The 26,019-nt window shown below is 41.4% G+C and overlaps 1 protein-coding gene across 1 annotated transcript in view; it reads right to left on the bottom strand.

Moving 5' to 3' along the window:
- Positions 1-1,361: 1,361 nt before the first annotated feature.
- SLC9A4 (solute carrier family 9 member A4) overlaps positions 1,362-26,019 on the bottom strand; it is an 87,763-nt gene continuing 63,105 nt past the window's right edge. Inside the window, exons 4-12 of the mRNA XM_063444634.1 lie at positions 25,761-25,978; positions 25,136-25,338; positions 23,855-23,941; positions 20,903-20,973; positions 19,780-19,938; positions 17,297-17,405; positions 16,726-16,851; positions 11,903-11,981; positions 1,362-1,911 (exon numbers count right to left, since the gene is read on the bottom strand). Coding sequence (XP_063300704.1) covers positions 1,610-1,911; positions 11,903-11,981; positions 16,726-16,851; positions 17,297-17,405; positions 19,780-19,938; positions 20,903-20,973; positions 23,855-23,941; positions 25,136-25,338; positions 25,761-25,978 — 1,354 coding nt within the window. The 3' untranslated portion in view covers positions 1,362-1,609. The remainder of the gene's footprint in view (positions 1,912-11,902; positions 11,982-16,725; positions 16,852-17,296; positions 17,406-19,779; positions 19,939-20,902; positions 20,974-23,854; positions 23,942-25,135; positions 25,339-25,760; positions 25,979-26,019) is intronic.

Below are 26,019 nucleotides of genomic sequence, written 5' to 3'. Positions count from 1 at the left end.
CTCCGATACAGACGGTAACCACGGCGGCAAACAGAATAAGGGGACAGTCGACATCCCGAAGCTGAATACTACCGAACGTTTGATGTGTTTAATTGGAGGTGGAGGAAGGTGACAAATCTGTGCTGTGCTGGGCAATAAATATTTTGCAGTACTTTCGTCTGTGCAGTCCTATATTTGAAGAAGCTGTTAAAGCTAGAGCAGGCTTATTCTGCTCTATGCTTGAGTGCACATTTTGGCATTTATATTTATATACTATTTAATACGGTTTTACACTATTGTGTTTTTTTTGTCTCTCTTTCCTTTTATGTATATTTTCATTCGAGAGGACATATGTATGTATAATATTTTATTAATATTACACATTTAAGTGCACTTTATACTACTTTGCACTTTATTATAATATTTTGCACTGGTTGCACTTTGTAATTTTGAGTCTTAAAGACACAGCGCACCTTATCAATTTTGTACAGTCTATTTTAGTGTCACACCCTGCACATGCCACTGTTCCCCAGTCTCCACCAACTTTTTTATCCTCTTATGTTCCTTGCTTTCTTTTCTTCTTCCAGTCTTTTTAAGACTATTTAGAATTTTCCTACCGTCTCTATTTCCTCTTTCTGTCAGTCTCCACCTATTTTCTCCTTCTGTTCACCAACTCTTATTTTCCCCACTCCCCACTAGAATTTCCCTGAGACCAGATCTCCATTCTCTGTCAACCTTTGTTCATAGTATGAGTAAGAGAGATATGAGTACACTCAGTGAACAAAGCCACAAAACGTTTTTTTTAACACTTTGTTTACTGTTTGTTTTCAAATAAGTGAATTGTAACATTTAATAACAGTATTATTGAAGACCTGTTTTAATCCTCAAACGATGGCTATAGAAGCATTGAGACAGCAAGATTATAATAATTATTATATATATTATATTATGGCTTCACCATGCTTTTTGGTTTATACATAGCCTCTGTTTCAGTAACTGAGACGGAGCAGAGAGTGGACTTTGGTGAAACAGTGTCAATAGTCAAACTCTTGTCATATGAAAAAGTATTGGAATAAGTAAAATGTGCCAGATCATTTCCTTTTTCGATCTGGTCCTCTTTAAACATTTAATTTCTTTTAACATAAATAAGATTTTCATTAACCCTGAAGTAAAATGTAAAACGTACATTGTAAGTACGTTAATAATAAATTATAAACAGAAATAAAAATAACATAATAAAATGATGGATATGCTGTTGATGAATATGATATGTACAGTGAGTTATGATGCATGCGGCTTTGAAAGAAGAGTTAACAAATACAATCTTAAATTATTTTTTTTTTTGTGTACAGTTTCACAACAGATTTTTGTATGTAGTGAGTTAAGTGCAAGGTTTACACTATTTTTAGGTTAAAAAAATATAGAGGAAAACACTTTTTAAACATCAAATATTATCAATGCCCACATTATAGATCAACTAAAACATTCGGCAACTGCTGTTTTGGTCATCAGGAAATGGAAACTGTGATGTTAGAAAATTATATTTTCTTGGACATAAAACCAGCACACAGTCTACTGTATTCGCCTTAGTGTCTCAGTGCCATTTGGAAAGGTTACAGTCATTTCTAGATCATGTTTTCCATTTTGCAGAAATGTCTTCTGCTTCACTATCATGGTCTTCATTTGACTCACAACTCTGAATGTCTTCTTCAAGCACTGCATCAAAGTACGGCTTTGTGTTTTCAGATTGATATCTTGATCTGACCAGTAAAGGATTTTGGGGATCTAGTTCCTTTGGATGCCAGGTTCCAGCTCTATTGAGTTTTGTGTTCCTCTCAATTGTGCTCCTCCGAGTTTTTCTTAGATCTGGCCTTAGCTTTGAATTGGGTTCGAGATTTTCGAAGACTACTGAGTTATTATCACCGTCAATTTCTACAAGAACACAGAAATCCACTATTAGACTGCATTATTATACCAAATATTTACAATATTTACTTGCTGCTAAAGCAACATAATTTTGCAGAATTATAATGTGACTAGAGGGTGCCTTGAATACATATTCAGGGGAATACAAAGATTTTTAGTTATGTAAAATAGGTAACAAGGGCATCGCTTTATAGCGGTGTGGCAGCAAATGGACAATCTTGTCACTCCATGGTACTCAGTAAGTAAGAAATTGCCTGAAATGGAGAAATAAAGTAAACAAAGTGCATGTCAGGAGCCCGGATACAAGTCAAGGGCTCGTGAGCTGCATCACTGCAACCATCTTATAGGGAGATTCAATAAAGGGGTAACCCTCCAAATTATGCAGGAAATAGGGGAAAGTGATGTATAGAATGCCACAAGTGAAACTAACATCAGGTGAGCTCCACTGGTATAAGAAATTATAAAAGGGGACCCAACTTTTAATCAATCTAGGGATAAAAAGGATATGCAAACAAAAAGTATAACTTGAAAAAAGGGAGATCTACTGAACGGTGCCCAGGGGATCCATTATCTAGAGTTCTAAATAGCATCTAAGTTCCGGGTCCCCTAGTGTCCGACTGACGGGAAGGTAGTGTAAACAAGGTTTGGGAGAGAGAAAAGGCACAGGTTCCACAGAGAACAAGGGACCAGATAATCTGGTCTAAACACAGATGAAAAGCCTCAAAGAAAAATAAATCTCTCAATTCACCCTCTGAGTTACCTCGACACCGTGGTCTGACCACTAGTGTCTTCCTTAACCAACTCTCCCTACTAAAGTAATAAATAATAAAGAAACACCTAAAAATCAATAACAATAGTGGTAACAAAAAATAAAAAAGTGCTACCAAGTGCAGTGATTAAAGAAAAAGAAAATGTTCAACGTGCGTTTCGGCTTGTTCAAAACGCCGTTGTCAGGACCCAAGTGAAGTGATTTTTCTTTTTCTTTAATCACTGCACTTGGTAGCACTGGCAGTAATGCGACTTAGGAAGATAGGGCTTCTGAGGCTTCTTTGGAGGTGACCACAGGTATATTTTTGAGGAGGTTTTGAATAGTAATATCACTATAATTTCCATAGAGCAGATATATGATATCTGCATTGTGAGTATATACATCAAAACTCTATCACTTTATTTGTTTAGTTTTGACACTGAATTTTTTTAAAATTAAGGTTATAGCATTTATTGCATTATACATATTCACAATGCTCTTACAACAGATTATTAAAATACAGTTTTGTGGGGGCGTGGTTTGGATGCCGACCAGGATGGACGCTTAAGCTACGAGCTCCGCTCCACCGGTCCCTACACAGCCCTTCTAATCGGCCAAAACTGCTCCTAATGGGAAGAAATCGTAGGGGTGACCCTCCAAGAACCCCCAGGGGACCCCAGACACATCAACCGGTGGGCCGATGGACGATTTTGTCCACTCTCCGGCGGACTCACGCAAAGAAACCGAAGGCCCCAAAATGGCGTCTGCCTCATCCACACCCGGAGCTCCGTCTTCCTCCACTCTGGACGGGGTCATGGACGAAATACGCGCCCTAGCAGCCAACATGGTCACCAAGGCAGACCTACTAATACAAACTACGACCATCCAGGACGCCCTACGAGCTGAAATGGCCGGCATTAGAACAGAAGTAACGGCACAAGGTACCCGCGTGCAAGGTCTGGAACGCTCCCATGAGGCCCTGAACACCAGACTGATCGCCACAGACACAGCCGTGGCCCGACAGGGCAATATGCTCCTACAACTTCGGAGAACAACGGAGGATCTGGACAACCGCGGGCGCCACTGCAACATCCGGGTGCGCGGCCTAACAGAAGCAGAGGGCGAGGAGCAGGTTGAGGCCGAGCTGACGGCCCTGTTCCGCCTGATTTTACCCGACAACAACACCATGGATATCAGGTATGACAGAGCGCACAGAGCACTCAGGCCCCGCTCCTTAGAGGACAGCCCAAGGGACATTATCTGCTGTTTGCACTCCTTTGCTGTCAAGGACGCCATCATGAAGGCGGCCAGATCCCAACACACATGGGAATACAAGGGGGCTCATGTATCTTTATTTAATGACCTGTCCCCAATGACCCTGGAAGCTAGAAGGGCGCTAAGACCCATCACCACACTCCTTAGAGACCGCAACATTGTGTACAAATGGGGCTTCCCATTTGCCCTCATGGCGAGACACCAGAACGGATGGATAGCGATTCACTGGCCGGAAGAGGTCCCCAAGTTCTTGGAGGATCTCGGCCTACCGCATGTGACTGTACCGGATTGGGTGCTGGGTCCGCTGGAGGCGGGCCCGAGGCCGCAACGAGCATCACGCCGACACAGGGGTCGGTCCCCACTGGAACTACCCCACCACCGCCGAGAAGCGAGAGGGGGACAGGAATAACGACCACCAGCGATAACGCTGTCCCACCAGGTGGTCCCCACCCCACACATCCTAAGGCGACCCTTACCCCGTAATGTCGCAAGGCCCACCTACCCAGAATTGCAAACCTCGCTGACGCTTGTACGGGGCCGCTATACGACATTGGACTAACGTTATCAATAGACCTGACCTGCCCGAACCCTGCCGCAAATACACCACTGGTGCCACCTGCCTAGTGTTGGGAAAAACTCTCTCCGGAACTGTGAACTTGTCTGGCAATGACTCCCTCCCACACGATGCACCGACGGCTCCGCTGCTTATGTCCCTCTACAACCCAAGAAATCCAGTCCCTCCCCCCAGAAGCGTTTGCAAGGGCCCACGGGGATACCCATATTGGGGTGGGAGGAAATGGGGGGGGGTGCGGGGTCATGGATTGCCTAGTTCCTGCTCAGTTGCTGCTACTGTTACCCCCCTTTTCGCTGTTTACACATGGGACACTGCCACGCATGGAACAGCCTTCAACACCGTTGCTGTAACAGAACTGTGCGACACCCTCAGCAACTGGGCCCAGAGACTACCCACAACTGCTAAGTACCCACAAATACCGTACTATCGTGTACATGTTTTGCTATTCTGTCTCTTCATATGTTTATATATTCATCATAACTACTACTGCTGATATGCATCTCATGCTCTCTGAATGGGGACATCAGACTGGGTACAGAGTTAGATAAACGGACAGTTAACGATGATTTAGGGGCTGGTGGGTGCAATTAACTTGATCACCGCTATAGGAACTGTAGAGAGTGACATACATGCAGCGGGTGCCACGTGAAGGACACATGGGACCCACCCATGTAGGGTCCCCAGCGAGAAACACACATCATTCGGGACTGGGATAACACACCCGCAATTCACAGTTAACTCCACCTTCAACACCTATCTAGATAAAGGGTTACACTCACTACTGGCGCAAAACACTGGGCGGGATACCGGGGCAAAGGCTATGGGGGTTAGCCCGGGGGGTGGGGGGTTGGATAGACTACTCTTGATTCCCCATATAGATTGACCTACCCACGACTACACACTAGGGCAGGGCACTGGACGGAGCGTACCGGACTGGAACCTGACTTATATATAAAACTCAGGACACACAAACCCTGGATTGAAATCCAACCACCGCTCTACACTATCACTGGCGCAAAATCCGCAGAGGAGCCCCAGGTTTTTTCCCCCACCGATCAGGCCATCGGGGGGACACCTGGCCACTCCTGCTGCGGCGCAAGTGACTCTCCTCTTCTAGGAGATTGCGGGGTACCCTCCCCCGCTGGGGACGCTCCCCTAAGGAAGAGCACCTCTGGCTCACCCTTATTTTATTTTACCCTAGATTTTCCCTTATACTCCCCCATCCACTCCACTGAACCTCACTACGTACATCTCCCACATTCAATCCCACACACACCCACACGAACCCACTCTCGCCCACACTACCACTGGTGGCGGCTGCACACATCCTAGCCAAGCACAGATAACAGGCGGAGACATTCCCCCGAGAACTGGTCGCAAAACAAGACACGAGGGATCCCTGTCCCCCTAACTGTATTCAGAACTTACCTAGACACATAAAACAGTACACCTCATAGTCACATATCAGACACCACTAGCTGGCATTGCTCTCCCGACTACCCGTCTCGCCCGGACCCTCCAACTGGGGACCGAAACGTGGGGACACGAAGGCACTATGGCATACAGCCGTGCACCCCTGTCCGTCATGACCCTCAATTGCAGGGGCCTGAACATCCCGGAACGCCGCTCCCATCTGCTACGATCCCTGCGACAGAAACACATCTCGATAGCAATGCTACAGGAGACCCACTTCAAGGAGAACGCGGCTCCCAAACTTAGGAGCACTCACTACCCAGTGAGCTACTGCAACAACCATCCGACGGCTCGCCGAGCGGGGGTCGCGATCCTATTTGCTGCGAACCTAGGCTTTCGAGAGCGAGATAGAATGGCTGACGAAAAAGGACGCTACCTCTTCCTGAAAGGTATAATAGCCGACAAGCTGTACACCCTTGCAACCATATATGCCCCCAACTCGAAACAAATGCAATTCCTACGTGGGACACTGGACAAGCTCCACGGATTTTCGGAAGGGGCGTTAATAGTGGGAGGGGATTTTAACGCCCCCTTAGATCCTCTCATGGACTCATCTACTGGCCACAGTTGCCTATCTCAATCCCGCATCAGGTCCATCCGCAAATCTTTGGATAACTTGACATTGGTAGACTGCTGGAGAACGATTCATCCTTCCGTCAAAGATTATACACACTATTCGGTGATACACAACCGATACTCCCGAATAGACTACATATCTGTCAAACAAGAAGGACTCTCCCGTCTACGGACGGCCACCATAGAACCGGCCACATGGTCGGATCATGGATCAGTCCGGGTGGAACTGGAATCTCCACTATTTAAGCCGGCAACATGGACATGGCGCCTGAACGAATCCCTACTCCAAGACGTTGGGGTGAGAGGGGAAATCTCACGGGCACTAGAAACTTATTTCGCCGAAAACGGAACGGATGAGATGTCCCCGGTGACAGTGTGGGAAGCCCACAAGAGCGTGATTCGGGGTACACTAATCAGTATCGCAACGCGCAAACGGAAAGACCTGACCAACGCGATGGCAGACGCGTACAAATCCATCACACGCCTCGAACTGCAACACAAACGCTCCCAGCTATCCGCGACCTACAATGCACTGACAGAAGCCAGGCAAACTTTGCAGACCCTACTCACACAAAGATACCATCGCTCGCTCCAGAGATCCAAAACATTTTTCTATACCCATGCAAATAAAGGTGGGAAGTCTCTCGCCCGCCTTTTGAAAGGAGACACACCCCGCACTCAGGTGAGAAAGTTACGTCTAGCGAAGGGCAATACATCCCCGTACCCAGAAGAAATAGCAAATGAATTCCGGGAATACTACAATGCTCTCTATAACCTTCGCACCTCGGAGAGTCCGGCACACAGAAGAGAATCATCGTCACTCATTAGAGCGTACCTGGAGAGTAATGTGCGAAAACGGCTGAATCCTGAGGCAGCAGCTACAATAGATGAGCCGATCACTATAGAAGACCTGGCAGCAGCGCTGAAGAGCACGAAAACCGGACGAGCACCAGGACCAGACGGGTTCTCTACGGGGTATTATAAACACTTCGCCGCGACGCTCTTGCCTTGGCTGATGAAAGCAGTCAACAAAGTCGCGGAAGGAGGCAGCTTCGGCACGGAATCCCTGACTGCAACAATCACAGTCCTGCTCAAACCCGGCAAAGACCCGGAACAATGCGGTAGTTATCGCCCGATTTCTCTACTGAATGTAGATACGAAACTCCTAACGAAAGTATTGGCAACTAGACTCCAAAGGACACTACCGAGCCTGGTCCATGCAGACCAAACAGGGTTCATCCCGGGTCGGGAAGCACGAGACAGCACATTACGTCTATTCTCCATTCAACACCATGCACAGAAATTTCAGAAACGGCTCCTTCTACTGTCTACGGACGCCGAGAAGGCATTTGACCGGGTCAACTGGGACTACATGTTTCAAACTCTTCGATCCTTGGGCATTGGTCAGAGGACCATGACGTGGATTACTGCCTTATACAGTAAGCCGAGAGCGGCAGTTAGGGTCAACGGAGCACTGACGGCTAGCTTCGGTATCGCGAACGGTACCAGACAGGGCTGCCCCCTATCACCACTCCTGTTTGCACTCGCATTGGAACCACTCCTACAGGCGATCCGGGAATGTCCAGACATCCACGGCTACACCTGGCAAGGTACGGAGCATAAGGTGGCCGCATACGCGGACGACCTTTTGTTTTTTATCTCACAACCTCGGATCACATTGCCATGTGTGCTCTCGGAGATGGACAGGTTCGGCCGAATATCGGGGTTTAAACTCAACCTGACGAAATGCGAAGCACTAAACATCACCATGCCCACGGCGGAATACTCAGCCCTCGGCTCCCTATTCCCATTCCGGTGGTGCACGGATGCGATGAAATATCTGGGCATCTGGATCACCACGAATCACCGGGACATATACCCATGCAACTTCGCAAAGCTACTGTTGAGCATTGAAACCGACTTAAAAAGATGGTCCCACCCACACATCTCGTGGCACGGCAGAATAGCAGTCCTTAAAATGAATATTCTTCCGAGGGCCCTATACCTGTTCCAGACTATACCGATAGCCCTACCGGCCACATTCTTTTCGTCCCTAAAATCAGCGGTTATCAAATACGTATGGAGAGGGGAGAGGTCCAGGATACGCCACGACATACTATGCATGCCTAGACACAGGGGGGGCTTAGCACTTCCCGACTTCAGAAAATATCACCAGGCAGCAACGTTACAGAGGATTCTGGAATGGCATGAAACAGAAACGACCAAACATTGGGTACTCCTGGACCGAGAAGGTGGGGACACCAATCTGAAAGCGGCGATCTGGAGGAGACGAGCGACGAGAGCCAACGGAAATGTAGATGGCGATCCAATCGCACAAACCCTCCTCACATGGGAGACCCTCAGGGAAACAACACAAGTCTCCCCTACCCCCAGCCCCTTGTTACCAGTCGCTCATAACCCCGACATAGGTGGAGGACTGCCACCGAACGCCTGGTCCTTCCTGGGCGAGGCGGACTACATCCCAATCTATAAAGTTACTAGGGACGGCAACCTGAAATCCTTAGATTCATTACTAGACACACGACCGCGCTCACATATGACGGTCTTTCGGTACATGCAACTGAAGCACTACTATGACTCACTCCCACACAAAGATAAGCTCCACAGAGACCTAACGTGGTACGAGAAGTTATGCTCGCATGGCCCCCCATTAGAGAATGCTATCTCGAAACTCTACCAACATCTACTAACCAGTCCCGACATGGAAAATAACACCTTTAAACGACACTGGGAACGAGCCATGGACAAGACCTTTACGCAGACACAATGGGACAAGGCCTTGATATGGCAGCATAAAAGCTCCTCTAGCTCCCACTACCAGGAGGTGAATTATAAGTTACTCTCCATGTGGTACCGCACTCCGGTGTTACTACACAGGATTTTCCACACTACACCACCAACATGCTGGAGATGCCAAGAGGATAGGGGAACCATGCAACACATATGGTGGGACTGTAGACATATTGTTCCCTACTGGCATCGAACCAAATCCGACATCCAACTGATCCTGGGGGATGACCTTGACTGGTCGGAAGAATTAGCTTTATTACACATCTCCCCACAACCGGTGTCCACCTACAAGAAGTCTATCATGCGCCACCTACTCATCGCTCATACCAGTATATTGGAAGAAAGCAGGCATACCCACACGGGAGGAATGGATCCACAGAGTCGAGGACATCAGGTCAGCCGAAGCCCTAAAAGCGGAACTGACGGGCAGGGAGACACAATTTGCTGAAGCCTGGTCACCGTGGTATACCTACCGTGCACGACCATAGGGGGATTCCGGGAGGTAGACGGGCCGTGGGAAAGTAATACGTCCGCAGCACTCACGATACACGCATTACGCCCCGAGACCACTGTTTCCCACCCACTCAATCGGACTGAGACGCTAACATACCACACATACGCCACAAAACGGTCGAGAGACGAACACATCCCTACCGACTGGACGAGCACATAAGCCTACACTCCCTACAGTGACAACCCTAGACTTCATTCTACCACAGCCACGGGAAGACTCTTAGAGTTGGCAACCACGCCCCCACAGAGACCACAACGAAGTGCACCCCGCACAGACACCACCGGGGACTCTACACCACTAATGGGACAACTTTGCAGTAGGGTCTTGGGATGTGTGCAGCAACCCCGAGACACCACAACATACACACGCCAAACTCCTACATCACCTCCTCCCAGGAAAACATGAACAAGATAGGCCCACGATTACACTAAACCAGGCAAGTAACAGGCAAACTTCCTCACTCTTTACCCCCGTCATGCCGCAACACAACCAAGGGAATCTAGATAGAACATCTGCCTGGAAAACGACCACCCTTCCCGGCCATATACCTACTACCAAACTAGATACTGTAATAGGCTCCCTACGATTGACCACCTATGCCCACTTCAGGGTGGGAGACACAACTGATCTAAGAACGAAGCCAAAGCATAATCGTATGAAACGAGATAGGGGGACACTGACTACACAACGACCTCGATCCTCACGGATCGCCCCCCCCACTATTTTCCCTGTCCCTACATAATACACCTAACAACACCCCAACACTACTCACTCCTCCACACGATCTCTAGGTAGATCGCCCTCCTCCTTCAAATCGATCTGTACGACATACCCTCATAGACGACGGTCTGGGAAGGTACTGCGACCACGGAACCACACTTGTTATATACCTATGACCGCTATTATGCTTACTTAACCCTAAAACACTCGGATGCTCTCGGCCCCAAAACATATTGAAGCTCAGATCCTTTGAACTCCACCCCATAGAACAGGAACACTTTACACAATGTTATTGGTTAAGTAACAAAGCAATAGGACAAAACCTTGTTTACACCTGTATGTAACCATGTCATCTGTAAAAATATTAATCTACTGCATTATTTCGCTAACTGTTTCCTCGGGGGCCTGCGTGCTCACCACTATCCCTACTTTTCTACTAATAAAATTTTGATTTAAAAAAAAAAAAATACAGTTTTGTTTATTTAGCCCATGCACTATTTAAAGGAAAACTATAGTGCCAGGAAAACAAACTTGTTTTCCTGGCACAATAGCTTCCCCCTCTGTCAAGGCCCCCTCCCACGGTGTTAATTAATAACCCCTTCAGTCACTTACCTGGGAACAGCACCAATGTCCCTCGGTGCTGACTCAGCTCCACCCATACAATGGCCACACTCGCATTGCTCAATGCTTTCCTAAGGGAAAATCTGACGCTGGAGGTTCTCATGCAGAGCATGAGGATGTCCAGCGTCAGATAACAGACCAAAAGCCTGTTTCAATTCCGGAAGTCCCTATAGTGGCTGTCTGCTTAGAAAAACTGCAATAATTACCACTGCAGGATTAAGGGTGGTGGGAGTTTGCACCCAATGAGCTGAAGTGGTCTGGGTGCCTACATTGTCCCTTTAATTTGTCTCAGATGTTGGAATTGGTATAGGACCAACCGATATTGGGGTACTGTGAAGTAGTAGTGAGCTTAACATAGCATGGCTATATGATGGAACTGAATCCCTATATTTGTTTGCTGAGCTAGGTAATTTTAAGTAGCCTTGAAAAAAAAAAGATTAGAACAATGCAATGTGGGTAACAAGATAAAACAATGGAACATAACAATTGCACTGGGTGCCTGCTTAGCCAGAGGTATGGATTATCATGCTAGACTAGCTGATCTGGGCACTGCTGTGTGTCTGGCCTGGTTGAGATGGAGACCTGTGGATGAGTAAGAGCTTGCATCTTCAGCTAGCAAATTCCCATAAGTGACTGCACACAGTAATTTTCTCTTTTGTTGATTGTTTATCATAATAAATATTACCTTGACCCCAATGTTGCTGTTCATTTCTTCCTTCATTATTGTAAGGATATGAAAAATAACGTACATTTTTGGCACTAGTCTGTTGAAAATAAGCAGAAGTACAGGTAGATCGCTGTTGAATTTATGTCAAATAATTACAGTTAAAATTGTTTATATAGTACCAGCATATCCCGCACACCTGTACAACAGGTAAAGAAAACAAACATATAATCCTAGCAAAACATGTTTGACATACTGGAACAATTTATGGTATTAGCATTTGCCAATGCAAGTACCATAGAAGTGCAATAGAATTACTGCTTGTAGCATTGTAGAATTAGTAACATGGGAGACAGTTGAATAAAGTCAAGAGCAAAGATAGGTAGGAAGGGAGCAATCAGATGGAAAAGAAGGGAAAATGCTTTGGAACACAGGTGGGAGAGTTTAGAGAGAACAGGGAACAAAGGTGGCTCAGGAAGGTAGAGCAGATGGCACAGATGTGTGAGAGAACAGATACAGGGAACAATGAGAAGTGCAGGGGACCCAAGTAAGGGAGGATGGTGAGGTCCTATTGTACATTGCTACGGAATTTGCTGGCAGTATATAAATAATAATAAAAAAAAACAATAATAATAATAATTATGTTCCAGAGCTTGGTAAAGGATATATAGAGAAAGTGACAAAGAAAAGAGAGGGGCGAGATACAAGTAAACAGAGGATGGTGTGAGAGAGACCAGAAAGGAGGTTTTTGAGGCAAGAAAAAACAGGGGATAACAGTCTGGTAATTTATGTATGCTGGGAATAACAGAAGACAGAGTTTATGAGAGCTCCAATTCTCAGATGCCTTCAGGTAACTCAGAAGTACAGGGGGAAGAAGTAATAAAAATCCATAGTGTTAAGGGGACACTATAGTCACTAGAACAACTACCGCTTAATGTAGTTGTTCTGGTGCGTATAATCATTATATGCCGGCATTTTCATTTACATCGCCCCTAGGGACACCTCCAAGTGGTCACTCGTTAGATGGCCACTGGAGGTGCTTCCTGGCTCAGTGCTGCACAGTAGGCAGCCCTGCCATTCAGCTTCTCCACACTCTGCATTGGGACGCTGAATTTTCCACACAGAGATGCATTGATTCCCTTGCCGATTTTAGCCAATGCAATGCTTTGGATTGGCTAAAAATCGGCAATGTTGATGATGTCACCAAGGGGGTGGGGCCAGTGTCGGCGGATCCGCATAGCACTGGAAATAAGGTGAGTTTGTATACCTTTTACGGAATCGAAGGGGGGTCAAGCCACCTAAATGGTGGTTTTAGCATTACAGGGGTTTTCTCTATCCTGTACATTTGTTCCTTATTTGGATCAGGAATCTCAGGTTTATGCTGATGGGTATTTTTTTATCTTTGTCTTGTAAGTGTAATTTATGAAATCAGTTTCTATATTCAGTTACCTGTGTTGCACTATGGTTTTTTATTATTTCATCCACATGTAATTCTGAGCTACCTGAAGACATCTGAGAATAGGAACCCTCAAAGGGTGCTTCTGTACTCTGATTTGTTTTGTAAGTTAACATGTAACCCCAATATATTTGGTATATTGAAGATATTGCCCTCTTTTGTTTCTCTTTTTATATTTTTGTAGATATATTCTGTGTGTGTGTGTGTCAATGTGTCAGTGTGTTTCTATGTCTAATGTGTCTATGTATCAGTTTAAATATGTTTGTATGTATGTCTCAGTGTGTGTATGTGTCAATGTGTATATATATCTGTGTAAATATGTATGTATTTATGTGGCAGTATATGTGTATATGCGCATACATCCCAGCAATCAAATTCCAAAATTACATGCAAACACACCCTTGCAATCAAACTCAAACTTTACATACAAACAGACCCATGCAGTTAAATGCCAACATTATCTAAAAACACACCCATTCATTCAAGCACCAATATTACACACAAATGTACACCCGTATTTAAAAGGCAGCACTACACGTAAACACACGCCTGCATTTAAACGGAAACATTACAAACACACTCCTGTATTAAAATGCCAAATATATTGTCAGTATATTTATACTGGCAGACATTTTGTGTTAAGACGGAAATTAAAAGTGTATACTGTAAATCACCATCAGAACAGAGGTGACTCCATTTTGTATTACAATGCAAAGACAGACACATTTTTGCTTCTGTGTAACTCCATTAATTCAAGCCTAAGATAAGGAATGCGACTCTTGTAAACATTTGGCAGAGATAAAACCAGAGATAAGGCATGATGTCTACAGCAAAAGGGGGGTTGAATACGACAACCCAGAGACATATATATACATACATATAACCTACTATATTATATTAATCATATATAAATAGTACTAATTAAATAATATAGAATATTCATGGATATAATACCAATGAAGAAATGTCATATTATTTACTAACGTTTTTGCCCCCTTTATTCATGAGCTGCACTCAAAGATCTAAGACTTTTTCTATGTACACTAAAGTGGAATATGTGTAATAGACATGTATAAATAATATTACTATGTGCTACACACAGAACACCAATGACAGATAACACTAAGTAATTAATTTTACTTTCTAAAAACTAATGTAATCTTACAAAGTTCCATTGTAAGGAAGGGTGAAATTAAGGTTAGGATGTGTCAGGAATCTAACATACAGCCAAAATTGCAGACGCTCTGACTGGAAAAATCAGAGAAAACGCTTTGAAGTCTGACAGGTTTGATTGATGGATTAACCAAGATGACGTCAAACACATCACAAAATTCAGTTAACCCATTTTACAAAAAGGTAAATGGACCCCCTTACAAGAATTTTCGACAATGTAGTTGCACCATCTACTGACCAAAATCTAGATGATAGTCTATAGGGAAGACATGCCCACAGTTCTCTATTGGTCCTATCAACTTGTGATGTATAGAGAACTTCTCCTTTAAAAATTAAGGACAAAGGAGAGAGAGGACACTCTCAGACTCAAACACACTAAGACTCAGATACACTCTCACAATGAGAATGGACTCACATCTAAAATCTAAGATCTGACATCTGGAGCCAAAGCTGGACACATCTAATTTTTTGTATCTTTTCCAACTAACACAACTTCAGAACTCTGAAAATTTTTATTTTTTCATACAATTCTCTATACATCATACTTGCATTCAAAATTCCTGGGACATATATTCAAATCTGATAGAGAAGTTCTATAACATAACTGGTAATTATGCTGGTTTTATTTAATTAAATTAAATTAAATTAATTGATTTTACTAAAAGGCAGAATATACTTGGTTAAAAGCTGGTGATTCCAAACATTAAGGAGTCATGATTTGTTAATAATATATAGAATATATAGAATTCGTAATTCCATTCCATGGACCAATGAACTCTATATTACTTTTAACTTTAAAAATAGAATACCAGGCAATTATCCCAATTTATTAGCTTACATAATTTAGAAATAGTGAATCCTAATTAGGAAGTTAAAATTTTGCAAACGTAATATCTGGTTAGAAGTATTCTTATTGGATGGACATAGGAATGGTCAATGATCAAGAATGAGAAATATTGTAGTTGTAACATTGCAATATAAAGGATATCTTGCCTATGAGAATTGCAGCCAGCAATGAATGAGTTAATTCAGTGTGATTTGACTGTCAGCCAAAGTTTTTATTGCTTTATGCCGTGCTGCTGTGTTCTCTGTTAAGTTGATTTCAAAGTAAAGTGTCCTGTCATAAATCTTGTTGAAAACTGCATACATGTCGACATAACTTGCTATTTAGCTGTCTGTAATTGTGTTAAACCACTGCCATATTGTATAATTATGTTATACCTAAATATTAACTGATATTATCACGCATGTCACATATTATTATTATTATTATTAGTGTCACAATAAATTTTATTTTTATAATTAAAATGTGATTAATGTGTGAGATAAAATCTTCTAATGAAACTTACTCTAGGATCTATGAGAATTAAAATAGTGGGTAATTCTCAGCTTTAAATCAATAATCGGGGAAACAGTGCCAAGATATCAATTTTTGATATAATAAAAATGTAATTCATTTTTCATCATTATTATGAAAATATTATTTTTAATATTTATCACCCCATAAATATCCTCACAATATATACAAACACCCCCTTCATTCAAACACCAGCAGTACATACCTTGTGCTAGAAGGAGGCCCAAACATTTTTTTTAATTAGTTCTGCCACTACCCAAGTGGATGAAAGATAAATGAAGGAGAGTATAGAGTGAAGAGGTATTGGTGAAAACAGATCATATGGATATTAAAGAGAAACCAGAGGACATAGTTGTTAGTATTTCACATATATAGACATTAGTGGAAAGGGAAGCCAAATGTGGGTAAAAAATACATGGTTAGCAAGTGGGAGAAAACAAAAAAACAACTGTAAAGATGTAAAAGATAAATGGTTAAGATAAATTGTAAGAAACAGTAGGGAAAAGACCAGTAATAGAAATGGCTCTGAGATGCAAGTGGGAAATTATTGGAGACAGGTAGGAAAAATAAACTTGCGATGGTGAAGATGAAAAGACTGATGGGAGTTCAGATAAAAAGGTTTGCTTTTGGAAAAGGAATAAGTTCAGTGGAGAAAAATATTTGGAATGAGAATGCCTGATAGAGATAATTAGAGAAGACTCATTTCAGGGAGATGAGAATGAAAATGGTTCAAACTAGATTTCTGCCCACAGCAGCAAAATTCCTTGTGCCTGTCACCCTCCCAAAAGTATTTTTTTATATCATTCAGGTAGTGTTAACAATTATCAACATATGGCTTTGTAATGATTTCAGAAATACCTGTCTTCCTACCCCCCATGGGAGGCTGCTCCCTCTTTTGTTACTTGAATAGCGACGAATGAGAATTTCTCTGCTTTGTCTCTCACTTTCGTCTCTTGGTAGGTTGTATTTGACATAAGAAAGAGTCTGAAACAAAATGTTTTAGAACAATCTGATAAAATAATAGTGACATCTGAAATAAATATAATCATTTGTCTAAGGACATTTTATTTCACATTTATATTAAATAGGTGACTAAAGATTTTTTTCTCCAATTATGTATATGGTTTATGAATTTTATGGAGAAAAACTGATAGTAAGTTTCAACAAATTAGGGTTTATTCAGGAGAATTGTTAAGAATTAATGAAAAAGAGCTATATATTTCAGTCCAAAATGACTCAAAATTGGCTTGTCAACTTTTGTCTACCAACTGCAATTTCCTTGTCAGTTTTGATGAAAAAGCATTAATATTTATTTTCACTGCTGAGGTATCTGAAGCATCTGTGATAGAATATTGCTTTATGGAAAAATATATACAAATTAATATATATAACAGAACGCAAATGTATATAACAGAACACATGATTGTACCCTTGGGCGAACTTGATACAGGTTACTTGTCAACATATCTCTCATCTCATCTACATCCTCTGAAGAAAGAGTGCGTGTTACTTTATTATGAGCTGTGGTTGCAGTAGATCTGAAATTCAAAAAGAACAAAGAAGGGCACACAAAGGGGAAATTTGAATAAATTGAGTTATGTGTTTAGTTTTATCAGTGTTGCACATCTAGATGTAAATCAAGAATACCTGTTTAGTTAAAATACTCCTAGTATTAATTGAGCCATTAAGTTTATAATTTGCTAAATTGGAAACAACACCAAAACTGTGAAGTGTAGGACTTGGAATTGAAGAATCTCTGTCTTAACAACTGGCTTCATCCTTTATTGGATGTGATATTTAAAACGTAAAACAACCAGAACAGAAACAAGTGGAATGTTCTGTAATACAATGTATGACTCAATTTACTTTTACTGCCTGAGTAGTAATGAGTTCCAGGGTTTTGATATAGCTGACTTAAATTTATTTACAATTTTCAACAGATTTTATCCAGTTTCCTGTTGGTGCCAGATTTACATCTTGGGCTTGGGTTTGCGGGTGCTAAATTACCAAGCTCCACAACCGCCAACCACCAGAATATCCAGTTTGCTGTTGCTTGTGCCATAATTTGGAGGGCACGAAGAGAGTGAGTAAGTGCTCCTCTCACTTCCATCACAAAAAGTGTAATTAGTGCAATTAGGAAAAGGCTAAAAGAGAAAAAAAATGCAAGTTTGGGGAGGCAAATCTGGCATTTGTTCTTTTAGGTGTCATCAATGCAGCCTACAACTTGCTTTTAATCATGGTGCAGGTCCATTTGTCAATGGGTACATAAAATATCATCTGACATATAGTGTGTTAATAGTTTGTTTAATGAGCAACATCAGCTATATACACTGAACAAAATTATAAACGCAACACTTTTGTTTTTGCCCCCTTTATTCATGAGCTGAACTCAAAGATCTAAGACTTTTTCTATGTACACAGAAGGCCTTTTCTCTCAAATATTGTTCACAAATCTGTCTAAATCTGTGTTAGTGAGCACTTCTCCTTTGCCGAGATAATCCATCCACCTCACAGGTGTGGCATATCAAGATGGTGATTAGACAGCATTATTATTGTAAAGGTGTGCCTTAGGCTTGCCACAATGAAAGGCCATTCTAAAATGTGCAGTTTTATCGCACAGCACAATGCCACAAATGTCGCAAGTTTCTACAATTGGCATGCCGAATGAAAGCGTGTATGGCATTGTGTGGGTGCATGGTTTGCTGATGTCAACATTGTGAATCGAGTGGCCCATGGTGGCGGTGGGGTTATGGTATGGGCAGGCGTATGTTATGGACAACAAACACAGGTGCATTTTATTGATGGCATTTTGAATGCACAGAGATACAGTGACGAGATCCCGAGGCCCATTGTTGTGCCATTCATCCACGACCATCACCAGCATGATGATGCACGGCCCCATGTTGCAAGGATCTGTACAAAATTCCGGGAAACTGAAAACATAGCAGTTCTTGCATGGCCAGCATACTAACTGGACATGTCACCCATTGAGCATGTTTGGGATGCTCTGGATTGGCATATACGACAGCGTGTTCCAGGTCCTGCCAATATACAGCAACTTCGCACAGGAGTCGACCAACATTCTACAGGCCACAATCAACAACCTGATCAACTCTATGCGAAGGAGATGTGCTGCACTGCGTGAAGCAAATGCTGGTCACCCCGGCTCCCCCTAATACAGTAAAACTGCACATTTTAGAATATCCTTTTATTGTGGTCAGCCTAAGGCACGCCTGTGCAATAATCATGCTGTCTAATCAGCATCCTGATATGCCACACCTGTGAGGTGAATGGATTATCTCGGCAAAGGAGAATTACTCACTAATACCGAATTAGACAGATTTGTGAACAATATTTGAAAGAAATGGGCCTTTTGTGTACATAGAAAAAGTCTTAGATCTTTGAGTTCAGCTCATGAAAAATGGGGGCAAAAACAAAAGTGTTGCGTTTATAATTTTGTTCAGTGGTTCCCTCCCAGTGTTTTTTTATTGGTACATATCACGATGATTCAACTGTTAGTTACTGTACACCACTGTATAGAACAACTTGATAGTCCTAGCAAAAATCTTGGTAACGTTTTTATAAACATCAGACAGTCTGTTCAAGAGTTATTAGGTTATATATAAGCTGTAACAGATAGACTTGCATTAACTTAATTTTTTCTTTCTTTGATAATAGCATGTACTGTTTCGCCACGCAATACCTTATCAGATTAACACTTGTTTATTAATACTACAAAAATGTGCTGACTTTCTATTTGCCATGTTTGACAATGTATGATATATTAAGCTTGTGACTGCTGTTGTGGCAACACGGGCTCGTCTGTTATCACTTGCACAATAAAAAATAAAGAATTAAAAAAAAAATCAGAAAACAAAAAAGAACAATTTAGTTGTAGTTTAGATCACTTACCCTAAGGTTGACGTGGATGTATTTCTACTCGTGCCAAATTTAGTCATCTCAATAGCTTGCTTAATCTCCAGTTTTTGGTGAAGAGAGACAATGCTTGATTTGGGAAGATTTTGACGGACAAGAGCCTTACGTAGGATTTTATTATCAATCATCTTAAATCTAGAATAAAAACATGATTAAAGCGGCATTCCCTTGTGCTCTTACCTATATTATAATAGGTAGTGAATGCATTATATTTTCCTAGGTTTTAAATTTGTGGCATCGCCACTGTTCTAGACTGATTAATTACAGTGTGAATTGTCAGGAATTAAAAGTAAATTCAATATCAATTTCACATTTTAGGCCAAAATAGCTACACTAAAAACATTTGATCTACAATTTCAAGTTCACTGTGGTTTAATTTTAGAATTCAGACACTTTAGTGAATGTCCCTTTAAATTTGTTATCTGGCCATTTTGGATCATTGTACTTTAACGTTTAATTTTATGGTAAACATCTGTTCCTGATGGATTGAATAATTTTAACATGCAGTATATGAAGACACAATGAAAACACTTATGTCATGTTATGCATGCATTTGCTTTTTCGGGTCAAAAAAGCAGGTTAGTTATGAGACTTATGCCTACTATGCAAATACACAATCAAAAACACACTAAAATGTTCATGCCACTGTATCTAAACTAAAATATGGATAATGTATCATATACAGAAAAAAAACACCAACAGTGTTTTTCACTTAAATGTTAACGGAAAACTGTGTATTCTCAAATTGTACATATTTTTAAGCTTTTCTAAAGAGCAAAATAAATGTGCAACAAATGAAACCTAAAAGTGAGCAAACCTCTTTACAAATGTCTTATCAAAAATGTAATTAAAACACTCAAAAGTTAAATGTGCATTTCTATTGACATATCAATTCTAGAGATACATCTTCTGGATGGCACATTCAAAAGAGAGTTCCCAGATGGTGATACCAATGGGTAAAGTGACCTTGCTTTTGCTGAGGATGATGCAATTAGGTGTTGCCACTATCCCCTTTTTTATGTTTATACTGTTTATATTGCTCTTTTCCAGTTCTGTCATATGCACGGTTAAAATAACTCCAAAATTAAATTATGCTTACTTTTCTCTCATTTGATAGTGTCCCCAGTGGCCACAAATATCTGCAATACCCGTCTTCATATGATCCATTAACTATCAGAAGGATTGGTAAAATTATGTTATCAAGTGCATGAATTATCACATCAAAACTTAACATATCAGAATTATGGTTGGGTCACTAACAATTTTCATATTTTTGGATCTGTGCACCACAATGGATTTGAAAAGAAACAACTGAAATGCAATTGAAGTGCAGACTTTTAATTCAAGGGTTGAACAAAAATATTGCATGAAACTTTTAGGACTCAAATGTTCTTTGCAGGCAATGACCACTTGAAGTCTGGAACGCATGGACATCACCAAATGCCTGTTTTTCTTCTTTCTGATGCTTTGCCAGACCTTTACTACAGCTGTCTTCAGTTGTTGTTTGTTAGTAGGTCTTTATGCCTTACATTTTGTCTTCTGCAATGATGATGTCATGATGGTAGTGGAGCCTCATTATGGTGTCTCTTGGTATGGAGGATGATGTGGAGGATGAAGTGTTTCGATGTTGCCACGCGGTCTAATAGCAACATATCTGTGGGAGCATCTGGGATTCATAGGCTTGGAGGTCTGCAGGGCCTATTTATTTTGGCATCCCCTGCAACCTGAGGTTGTTTTTTCACGATCTGCCCTCTAAGTTCATTAGCTGTTGTGCACTGTGGATAATTCCTCTATCTTTTCCTCCAAGTGTGATGTTCCAGAGCTTAGATCCTGAAGGTCTTTCTTTATTTCTAACATTGCAGCATTGATGGAGTTTTGCATCTTGTCTGCAACCCCATCGAGCATACTCTGAGGAATTTGCTTTGTGACTTGTTGCTGGTCTGCATTAGTTGTGCCATCTGGCTCTTCACTTTCATCAGCCTCATCTTGAGATAGTTGCTCCACATGTTTGGGTTGCGTGTGCGAGCCAAGAAGAAAGCCAACTTGTCTTTTGCGTCTTTATTTTTGTAGTGCTTGATGGTAACAGATATATGCCAGTTTACAGTGGAGATTTTGCAATGCGTTAGTGTAACGGACACCTTCCGTTAATGGACGCTTCCTAGCTTGCGCCGAGGACCACAAGCACCGCACTGGACACCACAACCACCGCAGACTCCGCAACCGCCGTAGCTTGACTGGAGTCTCGCCGTTTTCCTTCCACCCTGGATCAGCTTCTGTCCTCCAGGACCGTGTGGGAAAGACCTCTTACTTCCACCCTGTATGAACCTCCAGCATCCAGGACTGTGTGGGGAAGACCTCTCCTCCAAGGAGAGCGCATCAGGAACAAGCTAAGTGATTCAAGCTCAGAGGAGTATGCAGAGCATAGCAATCCCCAGTGTGAGGCTATGTTTTGAGGGATCAAGAAGAACTGTCTAAAACTTTATTTTACTTGGGACTAGCCCATATGGTCATAACCTTAACATTGCTGTGAAAACTCAATACAATTACAAACAGTCAAATCATAGCAGGCAACATACAGTGACTTATTATAACATAATTACATATTTATAAATGGGTGGGGAAAACCATAATTAACACAAAATGTCTCTCCTGCATGCAGAATTAGCAATATGCAAATCTACCTTAATATGCAAATTACCAGTCTTGCTATTCAGGTAGTGCATATTACTGTTGCTACCAACAGAGGGCACTACACAAGCTCCATAGCCAAATCCACCTAGTTGGTTGCAATCCTCAGCAGTACAGGAGAGCAGGCAATACATTTCACAGTACACACACACACTAAACAATTACATTACACACACCCTGCACCTATAATGGGTACAGGGTGACTAAAACATAAGAGAAATAAAGCAACCTACATAAATAGTCTGTCTGAGGGTAGAATAGGGGCTTTAAAGCCAAATACATCAAAGAGTCATAGTCACAGGGGAGGAGGCTGGCAAGCTGGCCTCTCCAGGACCAAGTGGCGAAGGGCACTTCGTCACAGTTAGTATTTCAAGTCAGGTTAAATGTATACATAAATCAGCACATTTTATGAAGATTAATAAAGTAGAGGAACACAGTGCAAAGAGAAAAAAACAAACGTCATGATATTGTTGTAAACCTACTGTGTGCCTAAGATTCTTCCCATTAGATTAAATGGTAGTGATTGAAGAGGCATAACAATGCTTATCTAAGTGTGTTAAGAACCAAGGGGCCCTCTGGTTAGTGAGATCAGGCAAGAAAAATACAATGATAAAGCCTAGTAAAGTAGTTTAGTGTAAACCCATAGGGAGATGTAATATGACAGGTTGTCCCCATCAGTTGCTGTTGAAAAGGCAGCTGTGAATGGCCACAAGCCTGTTAGCACACAGTCCGTGAGCCTCTCTCATCCTCCTGCAGGCAGAGCTCAGTTCTATAGCAGGAAAGGACACGACAGGGCCCCGAGTTCGTGTCTGAGTGGATAATTCCATCTGATGCATAGGATCAGGGTCTTCTGCAGCTCCTCAGGCTCCCCATGTAAGCCAGCTGCGGGCCAGAAGAGACGTACTTTTGATGCCCCAGGGGTCCGAGTCTTGGATCTGAGAGGTTTTGCTCTGCATGCTGCTTTCTGCCTCCCCACCATTTTGGGTCCATCATCCTTGCTGGGACTGCGGGTTCTGAATCTCTGGGCACCATAACAACCTACATCTGAATAAATTTGTTATGGTGCAGGACATCCCGTATATCAACTTCAGGGATTAAACCATTCATGACCAATTTAACCGCAAAGTATTCTCTCCAGCGCCATTTAGCTCTGCCCCTGCCTCTGCCCCTTCCACTAAGATTGTTCAAACAGTAAGCCTCGAACTGCCGCAGACAGAGGCATTGCTGACTTTCTAAGCCAATCAGTAGCTCCCCATTCACAAAATGGTTGGAGAGCTGTTTTTATGGAGAGCTACTGATTGGCTTAGATTGGCTAAAGCAAATAAAAGAGCATATACCGGACATTTACACAAATCATTCTTACCCGGGTATGGATCTCTTGATTAACTGACTGCTCTTTGGGTGTCTTTTTTACATTTAGAAATCTTACTAGAGGTCCAATAGTCATCCCCTGTAATTCAAGCACAAACATTGTATTTTAATAAAAATATTTGTTAAATACATGTAGTGTTTATAATCGAGTAAAATATTAAATGCCCATAAAATTATTCTGATCTATTACAGCACATGTGTTTTATTTCAGGCTATAAAACGATTTATTGTAGGATCACGTTATCACTACTCTGGCTCTAACGGTATAATAGATGCCAGACAATATCTTCTGGGTCATGGCAACAAATGTCTGTTGCTGTTTAAAAGGCAATTGTATCATGTAGCTAATATGATGTTGACAGTTCAGATCCATGCATTGTGTACCAAAACGGCAGATAGCCTTTACAGGGTTACTCTCTAAAATGTAAATTATTGAGAATGGAAAGTGATTTTAACATTTTATGTCAAAATAGCCAAACTGAGTGAAAATATACCTAACTAGAAGAATTTTCAATTTTACCAATACTGCCCGTAAATTTTAAATCTGAATTACTTAGAATTCACACTTTGCATGAAATTGCATGATTACATGCCTTGACACGTCTTTGTCCTGCCACAACTTTATCTCTAGTGGAGTCATCAGCATTACATGTCTTCTGGTTTAATTACATAATAATTAAATATAAATATTTACTTTATTTATTTATTGTTATTTGCTTTATGTATTTTACTCTTATAATAAAACTACATGTGATGTTAATAAATCTAATCTTATTAACCCTCATCACTACCAAACAGTTTGCAAAAAACAAACAAACAGACTCTGAGTATTTTGTGTGCCCTGCAAAATGTTTAAATATATGTTTTATTCTTTCATTGTAGTTTGCATAGATAGCACATTTATCTGTCCAACCAAAGTGTTTGTATTTGTTACAATACAATAATGTGCTATCTACACATACTAAACCAAAAAATAGATAGAACATTACTTTCAAGGACACCCAAAATACTCACAAGTTTATTCACTAAAAAGATGGTAAGTATACCGGTAATTTTTTTTTTTACAGGTTTTTTTTGTCTTAATGGGACCCATGACTATTATCAGAGTCAGGGCAGTGATAGATAGGATTCAACTAATGTAAAGGTGAGTAGTTAGGAGAATGGGGACACCTGGGTAAGGGGGCAATTGCAAATTTGGGGGTTGGTTGTGTTTCTTTAAATACAAACAATTTAGAATATACATATTGCATTATATAAAAAGAAAATCTCTTACCTTAATGAACACTGTAAAGTATATAACTACTATAGTAGACGTGATGAACATATTCTTCCTTGGAAATAGGAGAATGGGTAATAAAAACACAAGAGAAAAACTGCTTGCACCCCGTAAACCACTGTAAGCGATAATGAATTGGTCTTTGAAAGTGAACGGGACTGTACGGAAATGGTTTACTATAGGAAATAAGAGAAAAACACCTGAAAAGTAAAACAAACACGAATAAAGAAAGTACTATTATTATATGTTAATAAAATCTCATTTTTTTTAATAAACTGGAATGAAACAAAGTGGAACTCTAAGCACCATAACCCATACAGCTTATTATGTAAAAAAAAATACATCTGCTTTGATTATCCACATTATCAATTTTATTTTCATCAAATGATTAAATAAAAGTGCTGGGGGCAAGGTAAATTGGAAATCACAAGTTGTTTCAAATCTCTAAACATATTAAGAAACATCTGGATTAATGTGAGGTTTTTGTTTTTTTCTAAACTTTTTTGGTTCGAGTAAATCTTTAAGCATTAATAGCTTATCAAACATGGTAAGCCCTTACTATACCCAGTGCCCAATAAACTGTAGTATTGTTAGTAGAGTATCAAAACCCGACTTAACTTACTCAATGCTCGCCAAATCAGACAGAAGAGTAAAGTGAAGCATACAAAAGCCCAGTTCCACTCATGATTTTTTCCCACAGTACTGACGCCCATGAAGATAAAGATTAATGTCTCACTGACGCTGCTTAGCATCTTCATAAAATATTTTATTGTTGTATTTGAATTCTTCGAGACATTTTCTTGAACATATTTTTTCATGGTCATCGCACATGCTGTCATGCTGTTGGAGATAAAGAACCAACTGTAAATAATACCAAATAA

This window comes from Pelobates fuscus, chromosome 1 (assembly GCF_036172605.1).
Source record: "Pelobates fuscus isolate aPelFus1 chromosome 1, aPelFus1.pri, whole genome shotgun sequence".
In the NCBI taxonomy this organism is placed as follows: Eukaryota; Metazoa; Chordata; class Amphibia; order Anura; family Pelobatidae; genus Pelobates; species Pelobates fuscus.
Note: the sequence above shows the minus strand (reverse complement) of the source record. Positions and strands in the feature narration are given on the sequence as shown.